This window comes from Sebastes umbrosus, chromosome 1, assembly GCF_015220745.1.
Source record: "Sebastes umbrosus isolate fSebUmb1 chromosome 1, fSebUmb1.pri, whole genome shotgun sequence".
In the NCBI taxonomy this organism is placed as follows: Eukaryota; Metazoa; Chordata; class Actinopteri; order Perciformes; family Sebastidae; genus Sebastes; species Sebastes umbrosus.
Genome location: NC_051269.1, coordinates 22,090,343 through 22,102,165, shown reverse-complemented (window position 1 = coordinate 22,102,165; position 11,823 = coordinate 22,090,343). Strand labels below are relative to the sequence as shown.

General features: G+C 39.7%; 1 protein-coding gene across 1 annotated transcript; it reads right to left on the bottom strand.

Annotated features, from left to right (window-relative positions):
• Positions 1-3,468: 3,468 nt before the first annotated feature.
• Positions 3,469-10,290, bottom strand: LOC119477551. The gene is made up of 6 exons (XM_037751725.1): positions 10,041-10,290; positions 9,931-9,956; positions 6,806-6,982; positions 5,026-5,312; positions 4,100-4,227; positions 3,469-3,930 (listed from the first exon to the last, which is right to left on the bottom strand). Exons 1-6 carry the CDS (start codon positions 10,193-10,195, stop codon positions 3,732-3,734), a joined length of 972 nt encoding a protein of 323 aa, XP_037607653.1. The 5' UTR covers positions 10,196-10,290; the 3' UTR covers positions 3,469-3,731.
• Between the last annotated feature and the right edge of the window lie 1,533 nt (positions 10,291-11,823).

The window sequence follows — 11,823 nt, the reverse complement described above, 5'->3', positions numbered from 1 at the left end:
CAAAATTAAAAGTACTCATTATACAGAATGGCTCAGAATAATGTATATTATGATATTATAATTATTGATGCATTAAATTTGTGTTCATTACTTTAATGTTTCAGCCGGTAAAGGTGGAGCTAATTTGAATTACTGTATTTACTGTATTTAGAGCTGTGTTCAGTAAGTCGGACTCGTTTCCGGTGGGGGTTGGCCTCCGCCAGGGCTGCGCTTTGTCAACAATTCTGTTCGTGATATTCATGGACAGGATATGGAGGCGTAGTCGGGGGGAGGAGGAGGAGGGTTTGCAGTTCAGTGTGCTGAGGACCAAATACAAATTAAGATTTCTAACGTGTAATCTGTGACATACATATGAGTAAGAAAATAGGTATCATCTATTTTCAAATCAAAGGACAGTTCAATTTTTTCCTTACATGTAGCTAGTCTTCAACTTTGCCAGTGAACACTATCGATAATATATTGTTATTTTGTTGGTTCCTTTGAGTACGAACAGTTGCTAGTTTGTTAGCTTTGTGAGTAAAAGCTAACAGCCAGCTAATGTGGCCAGAGGAACAGTCATATAACTGCCTAGTTAAGTTAGCTTGTATCTGTCTTCAACATTTAATGCTAACAATACTTTCAAATTTGGACCCATTGTTAAATCATTATAATAAGACGCTACAAATTCAAAATGTCAACGTCTGCTACTACAAGCCCATTATGTTGCATAGCTACACATTTTGCTCCATTGACATTGTCAGTGTTTTTGTTTTTATTGAAGCCATATAACCACTAAAATAAAAACCACTCTGACGGACTGAAGGACTACAGTTTTAATAAAAGTATTGATAAACAAGCGTTACAAGGAAAGTTATGAAATTGCTCTTGTTTTCACATGATAGCCTACAGTTTGTTTTTTGCAAGCATATTAAAAGATGTTTATCAGAGTCGTATGTTCACTTTATTGTAGCTTGAACCCTGTTGGAATACTCACTGCTATATTTCATGACATTGTTTGCTTCAACTCTCGGTGGTTATTTTTGTCATTAAACAGACAGCTTCAATTTTAATGGATTCTCTTGCCTGTTTTCTACGGAGAGCACTGGATGATTATAAGATACTGTATAATTGTATAATTGTAAACCGGCAATAACTGATATTTTTTTCGCCACTTAAAGCTGCTAGAATTGGAGGAAATATGATTATAAAATGTTATTTTCCTAAAACGGTCACTATATCCTGACAGCAGTGCATGAAACAGGTAATCTGAAAAAAATCATGTGCCTCTGTGTCCTCTGGTGCTCCTAATGGCATCTGCAAGATTTCACAGACCGGAGGGAAACAAGCAGTTAGAGCTGATCTGGAGTCAGCCGTCCATTTGCCGTCTATGAGAGCCGGCTGTCAATCACTCCCGAACTCTGATCAAACAGTCAAACTAGGCAGCGCTATTCTATTACTGTAATGCCTATTTCTCGCCTCAAATGTTTTCAGAAACATCTTGTAGTGTACTGTTTAGCTGTAAAATGAGAATGACCCGGCCGCCATGTTGAGATTAGTTGAGGAAATATCAAGCACCGCCCACCAGCCGGAGCAAACTTAGAGTTTGACGAGTGATTGACAGCTGCCTCCATTGAACGAACAGCCAATAGGAACGCTCTCTCTGAAATGACCTGTGATTGGCCAAAGTCTCCCGTCACGGGCTACATTTTCTAAAGCCTGAAAACAGAGCCATGAGGAGGTGCAGAAGTCTAGTTACCTCTCAGAACAATATTGAATATTGAATTACAATATGCTGAAAGGTTATTATTGAATTTTTGCCCAATGATGCCAAAAATATTCTGCCTATTGAAGCTTTAAGGGCAGCTGAAGCCATTTTGTACACATTGTTATATCATAACCTTTTACATTGATATGGTGAACTTCTTGATAGAAGTTGCTTATTTACACATCCAGCAGTTATGGAGCAACATTATCATTCATTTGGAGTCGCATTTCTTCCACCTGATGAATATAAGTCCAGTATTCTCTCTCTTTTAGCTCTGATTTTGGTCTCCACCAATTCCTGAGGGAAATATGTCTCTTTAGCTGCTAAATGCTCCACTATGTTTACTATCTAGTCTCTAACTGTGTCTGTTAGCTGTTTGCAGCTGAGGAGGTAGTGTGCAGTAGAGCTTTGATGAAAACAGCTGCCTGTTGCTGCCAAAAATGACGCTATGGGAACGGCGAGAGTGAACCAAAACAGTAACGTTTTGGGCCGGAGTGATCAACAATGACTTGAAACTCACTATGAAGATTCAGCTGATAGTTCTGTGTAGGTTAATCACTATGCACAACCCCCTTAACATTGTCTTTTGACATTTAAAATGTGCAAATGTGTGTTTAAAATGCATTCAGAATAAAATCTGGGAATTACAATTCTGTATTTTAAGGAATATAATGCAGTAATTTAGTGTAGTACCAGCTAAACCATAAAAACAGTAATAAATACTACTGTTATATTCCATGTGCAGCCATACACTCCATCATATCATAACTCAGTCACAATAAAGAACAGTTTTATACTGAACTGAACGTAATAGCTTGAACCAGAAAGTGACTGAATTATTTCAACCCCTAATGAATCTGACTCTCAGACAGAATACAAATAAACATTTCCCAAAAATGTTGAACTATTCCTTTAAAGGGACTGTTCGTAACTTCTTACACGTATAAATCAATCCGGGTCAGACTCAGACTCCAACACAAACTACACGGAAGCACCAAAACCGCAAAGTTATATGTAGTGAACCCCGTCTTGCAAATCAGTGTTGGCCGCGGTCGAAGGACGCGGGGGAGACCGTAGCTTTGGTCTCCAGGGCTGGAGTCTCTGCTGTACTCTGCTCCTCTGCTCCTCTACCTGCCTGCTTGCCTTCAGTCACACACCGCGCTCGTTCTCGCTATTTCGCTCCACTCTGACGTGCATTCACGCACACTCCACACTGCAGAAGAGTTAGTTTAGCTCTGAGAATATCTAGTGAATGTACAGTGGACGTTTGTGCAGAAATAAATGCTGCAGCTCCTCCAGACCAACAGAGGTTTCCCGTGTCTTGTGAAGTGACGGGGCTCCACAGGGAGAAACGTTATCGTCTCCGACCAAAACTCCGGTGTCTCCCCTGTTCCCTCCGGCCACGGTTGGGAGGCTGAGGCTGAGGCAGGAAACGCACTAGGATCAGCAGTGATTCATGGAGAGACCTCCGTCTGGTCAGCTAACATTACTGCCAAGCAGCTGAAATATAGAGTGATATTGTGGTTTTAGCTGACGTGTGTTGAGCGATGCTCATTCATGTCTATGTAGAGCGAGCACATGATACCCGACGCTGACTTTCGTTGACTTAACGGCGACAGGTGTTGCTGTTAACAAGCATTTCTGATTCTTACAAACAGTCCCTTTAAGGCACAATGGGGTCTGACCTCTGAGCTGCATGTTATATAAAATGTACCATAACAATATTGTGTCAGCCTTCTCTTTATTGTTTTATAATAACATACAAAATTAAGGAAGCAAATACATGTAAAAAGAGAACAATATAAAGTCAAACATGTTAGTAAAAAATTTAAGAATTATCTTTATATTCTGTTACTGAGACTAGTTTGTCGTCTTGTGAATATACGGTAATCACACATATTATTTTTTATAATTGTTGCTTGATTGATTATTCTGAAATGAAGAGCAGAGGATACAGCTTTTCGTACACATGCCCCTGTGTGTTTCATTAAAGCTGTTCTCTCTGGCTCTCCTCCACATTGAAGAACTCCATGATCTTCATCCCTCCCTTTACTCGACGCCCTTTCCTCTCCCTGATGCTGTTGATTGGCTGTCTTGCCTGCCACTCATAGGTGTCCTCCAATAGTATGTTTCCTCTGGGGGAGTAGCTGATGTGGGACCAGCTGAGGACTGAGCCACTGTACTGCCTAAAAACACAATTGCATTTCAAATGGTGGATTTAAATCAAGTTAACTACTAACTAACTATAATAATAAAAATGTATGTACATGACAGGATATTTAATGTTAAAATAACACTGTTTTTTAATGTCAGTCCTAGAAAAAGATCACATATTTCAAACACACACACACATACCCGTAGACACCACTGGTCATGTAGTTGAAGACTTCTCTGTAGCGGAGAGGATAATCCCAAATCTGGATGTCTGTCACCTGACCATCAAAACCTGAAAAATCAATCACAGGCTCACCTGACCAGGCATACTGAACACACACACACACACACACACACACACACACACACACACACACAAACAAACAGAAGACAGATCATATTAGAGATATTGATGAAGATTAAAGATGATTACATACAAAATCCAACAAGTTGTTCAAGTATCTGTAGTCCTTGAGTCAAAGTGTTAAAGCCCTTTTCAGACATGGAGTACGGAACACTGCAAGCTTCATTTACGCTATCTGTTAAAGTGTCTGTTAGGTCAACCCAGTCTCACGGGAAGGAGTGTAAATAGCACGACATTACATGGACATTCCTCGTCTCACGAGGATGCATTTTGGGCTTTTTGCATATCATTTGTACGCCACGCAACAAAACAACATTGATGTCTGCAGTTAGGTTTAGGCAACAAAACCACTTGGTGAGGTTTTGGAAAAACGTCATGGTTGGTATATGTAAAATTACAATTATTGAGGTTTATAAAACAGAACCATTTTTGATATTTCTGTCTTTGTGCCTAGTTTTGTTTTAGTTTTAGAGGGAATTCAGACCATAAAACATCACTGGAAGCTATGTTGGTGGGGATGTGTTGTTTAAGGCACTGGTGAGAGGTGAAATCTGATTTAATCCAGATCCCGGAGCCCCAAGCATTGCTCCCTGCTGCACCAATGGACTAGCTCCATATTCAAATGAAAGAGAGGACTGCATTTTGTTGCAGAGGTCCGTCGGGCTGTGCGAGGCCTTTGCCTGGTCCCAGACCTCAGAACCGCTGCACACATTTTAAACGTAAGTAAAAGTAAAATGTGCTTTATTTGCTACTTTGTTCTCACCCGAATAGGCAGCATCTTCCTGATGCTAATGTTCGAGCCGCTAAACACCTGGGCCACATTCTTCACGCTGTCCATGGTGAGGCAGACTCTGGTCCAGATGTCCGGTCCAACGTTTGACCAGAACCTTACGTTAGGATTCATGTACAGGCTGTATTGACGGTATCTGTCTAAGGTCAGTGTATACGCCCCAGCACGAGCGACTTCCAGATTCAGAGGGTTTCTGCTGGATGGACTGAGTGTGAAGAATGAGTCGCTGTCGGCCAGGTAACGCAGACACACGGACACACCTGCAGGAGTCACGTGGGAAGTATTGATTGACAAATTTAGTTGACAAAGTTAAGTCAAATGAACAGTTGTTTGGTTGTTGTTGCATGAATTAAAACCGAAACAGCCTAAAATACACAATAAATAGTGCAGACATTAAAAATAGTCCTAGGTTTCGCAGATATGTTCAATGTGACATTTTTGGATTTAAATATAAATGTTTTATTGTTATCTTGATACAAAATGTTTCCTTCAAAGTGTAGCCAATGTAAGTTAGTTGCATTAGGAACAGAATTTGAATTGTAGGCACCTGCTACGACCACAGGGACTAACACCTGATAACTGTACGAATCACAGAAGCTAACCAAAGCTAACCGTATGCTGTCCGCACAGTGCAGAAGCTAACAAATGCTCACTGTATGTTGTCTGTTGTCTACAAAGACAAAATTACTACAAAGCAACACAGCAAAAGAGACACAAAATGACCACACAGAGACACTACACAACCGAAGAGACACAAATAACCGAAAAGAGACACAAATCAACCACAAAGACACACAAAATAAACCCCAAAGAGACACAAAACAACCACAAAGACACACAAAACAAACCCCAAAGAGACACAAAACAACCACAAAGACAAACAAAATGACCACAAAGAGACACAAAACAACCGAAAAGAGACACAAATAACCACAAATACACAACTCAACCACAAAGAGACTCAAAACAATCACAAAGACACACAAAATAAACCCCAAAGAGACACAAAACAACCACAAAGACACACAAAACAAACCCCAAAGAGACACAAAACAACCACAAAGACACACAAAATGACCACAAAGAGACACAACACAACCAAAAAGAGACACAAATAACCACAAATACACACAAAACAAACACAAAGACACACAAATCAACCACAAAGAGACGCATAATGAACACAGAGATACTAAACAACCACAAAGACACAAAATGACCACAAAGAGACACAAAAAACCCACAAAGACACACAAAACAAACCCCAAAGAGACACAAAACAACCACAAAGACACACAAAACATCTATTAAAATCTTAGAAAATTCTTAAAAATTCATGACCATATTGCCCAGCCCTATAGTATTTCACAGTTATTTCAGTCAGAAGGACATAATTAATTGATTTTCTCTGCCAAAGTTTAAAAGTAGATTTAGTTTTAAATTACTCAAATTTATCTTCCCCCTTGTGTTCACTTAAAAATAAATCACTTAATGCAGCTTAATCTGCAAAACATAATGAAGAACATCATTCACAAACAAGCATGTAAAATGGATTGATGTGGGAACAATGTGCTGGATTCTGTTCCTGTTCAGCCTCTTTCCCACAACAGAATCAAGACGATTTCATTTAACATCATCACCTCTTATCAGGAGAAAAACACAAGAGAAAATCTGTACATTAAAGTAACATTGTTGGGTTTCGTACCCTGACACTGTGTTTCTGTTTGGTTATGTAGTTTGTGGATGTACTCACCTCTAGTAGGAGGTGCTGTGGGGGTGGTGGTGTAGTAGGGACGGGTGGTGTAGTAGGGACGGGTTGGGTAGGGAGTAGGGGGAGGGGGAGGAGAAAAATAAGGTGGATAGAAGGATATTCCTCCTCCATTATAAGACAAAGTGAACATCTTCCCGTTTAAATTTAGTCCAGGCGGTCCTAGAGAAAGAAAGAGGAAAAGAAACCACACGAACAAGTTGTCAGCATAATATTAAATATTTTTACTCATGCATCCTTATATCATACAAAACAGTATACAGTGCTAATTGAAGTTGATTGTCTCGTAACATCGTTAAGGGATACGTTTGGTGATAGACAACATTTTTGTTATTGTCAACGAAACCAATAGAAAAACAACAATGTTCATCTCTCAACACTTTCTGACTTCTCTACCCTGTTTGTGGCTCTCAGCTCCAAGACTACTGGTTCCTACTGAAGACATAAATGTTCAAAAACGGCTCACAAATATATAGTTCCATTTTTTAAAAGGATCCTTAGTGCAGCTGGTCACTGTAGTTTTTAGCAAACATTACTCAAACAGAAAGAAATGGCGCTTTTGTTGGGGACTATTTTCAGTGATGGATTAATCTACATTTGGTGCTCCAGTGAGTATTTGTGGCAGCAGGACGGTGTCTGTGTGATTGAGTCAGAATAAACTACAGTGTGTGTGTGTTCATGGTAATGAAGGAATATGTCACCCAGTGCAACAGTGTGGCTCATTGATGTGTTTTTAACACAATGGAGCTCTATGGCACAGAGGAAGAAGATATATCAGGTGTCACAGAGACACATGGGTGTACTAAATAATAAAGTCATTTATTTACCACAAAATAATCAGAGTAAGGGAAACAATTAGGTCAGTAAGGTCAATAGTGTAAGTAATGGATGAGTGACAATGTATGGATACTGTGCTGTAAAAGCAAAGAAAAGGAAACAGAAGCCACAACACAGAGATGTGAGAGGATATGCACAGGCACACCGGGCCCAGGTGTGTCCCATGTCGCTGATTACCCCCCAAGAGGTCTGCAGATCTGGGGCCTGTTTCACAAAAGCAGAATAAAGAAATCCAGGATAAGAGAGAAAGCGAGGCTTGACCTAGTCTAGTCAGTTCAACCTGGCTTAATGCGTTTCACGAAGGTTAATCCGGGCTGAGGAGGTTCAACTAAGTTGAGCCAGGTGTAAGTAATTCAGATAGATGCGCGGTCACGACTTTCTGCAACAGACCACGAGGTCGAAAACAGATTTACTGATGCTGAAATGGAGTAAACGCGCTCCGTGTAGTTTAAACCCAGTGAGCAACAGCTTTTAATGGAAGATTATGAGGAAGTAAAGCACATAATATGTAAAAAGGAGAAACGGCCATCAGCTGCTGTGATAAAAGAAAAAAACGTGGCAGACAATGGCGGACCGACTCAACGCATAAGTAAGCTAAAAGAAATAGCCAATAATGTTACATTCATTCACCACTGCTGTGAACTGAAACCGTCATAATTAAACCATTCAAGGAGTTACTTGTCACTTTGCCTTAAAAGTGAGCGGAAGAAAATAATGTTATTTAGGAAATTTACCGTGAAGAATAATTACAACCACTGATTCACAATGCTAGAATAATATATATATATATATATATATATATATATATATATATATATAAAATGATTAATACATTATTTTACATACATGCTTACAGTGTGCATCAGAATGATCACTTTCTTCTCTTTCTTTTTATCTCCATATCTCGGTCCAAGTCCTGCCGTTTTTTTTTTTGTGGTATTAAACATTGACTCTTTTTAAATAAATCAACACTGCAAAACTATATTTGCTTTTTTAAGTGTGTGCTGTATGCCTACAGACATCTGACAGTTTGTCAATTGTTTAAAACACATATTAATTAGCACAGCAGGAATTGTGTATGATCTGCCCTATTACGACCATTATTTATATAGAAAGAAAGAAAGAAAGAAAGAAAGAAGGCTGGATGTAGCCTACATGTCAATTTAGTGGAAATACTTATTTAGTCCATAATGGATAAGAAGGCAGTGATGTGGTGCTCATGGAAAACATCATTTTCACAACATACTCAACAAAAACGTGCTGAGAGCTCAGTATGAAGTCTGGAAAAGGGACAAAGCTTCGGTCTCACCAAGACAATAAAACTTGTACTTTGACACCTCACCTGAACCAGTGTTTGTTTCCTCTGTTTACCCAACACACACACACACACACACACAGACACACACATCCGCACACACACACACACACACGCACACACACACACACGCAAACACACCCACACCCACGCACACACACACACACACACACACACACACACACACACACATTAGGTTAGATAATTCATACGACACTTTCTCACACAAAAAGTGCAATAAACAAGTGCAATACCTCAATCATATATCTTATACTGTATATACTGTAGATGTTCTTAATATGCCTTGTACAAAGTGTAATATAACTTATTATTTTTAATGGCGCTTCCCAGCAAAAAGCATTTCACACGATTGTACTTGTATAACCGGCGTGACAATAAACATCTTGAATCTTGAACACACACGCACACACACGCACACACACACAAACACACGCACACACACACACACACACACTTGTTATCTTACTGCTGGAGTAATATTAATTTATTTTACTGTTGGACATGTTGCACAGTGTGAGTTCCTCTGAATAAAAGTGTCTTCTAAATGTGATTTGGTTTGGTTTATATAACCTGTGTTTAACCAGGAAGTCATTTAAAAATGCGTGTGTGTGAGTGTGTGTGTGTGTGTATTACTCCTGTTGTGGGGACATAAATATGTTTACACAGTCACATTGTGGGGACTCGCCTTCCTTTTGGAGACAAAATGCAATGCAAATGTGAATCATTACATATTAGGGTGAAGACTTGGTTTAAGGTTAGAGTAAGAGTTAGATTTAGGTTAAGGTTCGGTTAGGATTGGGATTGGGATTAGGATTAGGCAAGTAGTGGTTAGGGTTACAGTTAGGGTAAATCTCCAGGAAATTAATGTAAATCAATGTAATATCCTCTAAAGTGACGGAAACACAACATGTGTGTGTGTGTGCGCGTGTGTGTGTACCTGTTGTGGTCCGTGCAGTTGTAGTAGTTGTCGTGGTCCGTGGAGGCTTGGTTTGTGTAGTTGTAGTAATAGTCGTGGTCCGTGGAGGCTTGGTTTGTGTAGTTGTAGTAATAGTCGTGGTCCGTGGAGGCTTGGTTTGTGTAGTTGTAGTAATAGTCGTTTTTTTTGTAGTAGTAGTGACAGTAAAAGTCGTCGCTGTGACGACCAATGCTGACATTACTGCCATCACCATGGGAATATAAAGCAGCTTGCTCTTCATCTTCATCCTCAGCTGGTTGACCAGAGTCTCTGCAGTGAAGCGTCTGTGTGTCCTCGCTGTGTGGATGTGTTTATCTGTGTGTCGTCTCTCTGAGACTGCAGCTCGTTCACTTTCACTTCCTGGTTAAGACATCAGCACAGAAACTCCCACTGATGCAGCCCCACTCTCCTCTCCTCTCACACCAGTGCTGTTCAATTTGACACCAAAATGCTCACTCACAGCCTTGAAGGCTTCAGTTGGTTGCAATCTGCAATCTGCAACCTCACCTCACCGCTAGATACCACCAGATCCTACACACTGCACCTTTAAGTTTTTCCATTTTGCTGATACATACTTTTAGTTAAGTAAGGTTTTGAAAACAGGACTTTTACTTGTAGTGGAATATTTTCCCAGTGTGGTATTAGTGGCTTTACTTAAAGGTGCAGTGTGCAGGATCTGGTGGTGAGGTTGCAGATTGCAACCAACTGAAGCCTCTCCCGTGTGCCAAGCGTGTGTCGGAGATCTGCGGTGGCCAATGTCAAAACACGAATGTCCCTATCTAGAGCCATTGTTTGGTTTGTCCGTTCTGGGCTACTGTAGAAACATGGCGGCTCCATCCTTACAAAACCACAACGATTCTTATTTTCAGGTGATTATACACTAAAGAAAACAAACTTTTTGATATTATATTCCACCCCTGCCATTAGATCCCCCCTAATTGTTACACACTGGACCTTTAATTAAAGGATCTGAATATTTCTTCCACCAAAAACAATCCCAGTTAAAACAGCGTAGCCGGCTGCGTTGGTTCCAGTGAGATAATGTAATACGATCCAGGAAGTTCAGTTTGAGTGACATTAAAGGCTTATCAGACACAACAGACTGTAAAAGTAATGATATTCTAAGTTTTGTTTTAATATAGTTTGCAGTGTTGTGGCGAATAAAACCTTAACTGCATGGATAGATACCATAAGATTTTTAGTACATTTTCTTAGGGAGTTTTATAATAATAATAATGAACTTAAATCATAAAAATATGCAGCTCAAAGATCTTTTCAAAAAGACAAAACAAACGAAACAAAAAAAGAGAAATGATCCATCAATAAACCAGACACAGTTTTGAAATAGACAGTTCAGATGTATTTCATGGAGTATTGTACAATCAGCACTGACAGTGTTGTAATAATCTACGTGGAGGAATCCAGCTCAGCCGGAGTGATGGACCACATGATGACTCAGTCTGCTGGAATTTCCCTGAGGCACAAACACACCTTTATGTGGACATGTCCTCCGTGTTTTCTCTGGCAGTTTCGGTATAAATACTGTAATCTCAGTGTCTTTAGACTCACATACAAATAAAGGATTCAGTGTTTTCACAACAGAACAATTCAGCTGTATTCCTTGCGTTGTAGAGAGGAATTTGAAACAGCTTTTAGACTTTCATGTTGGAAAATAAAGCATCCAGAAAATATAATTGAACAGTTAAAAGAATAAATAAAATAGGACAAATTCAAATGATAAAACATGCAGAGACTTAGTTGTTGGGGTTTGGGATGGTTTTGATTAATGATCTCCTGTTTATGGCGCTGCGTGTGAACTTCTCTTTTCACAGACATCTACAGACACCACACACATTAACAAACTGCTGAAAACCA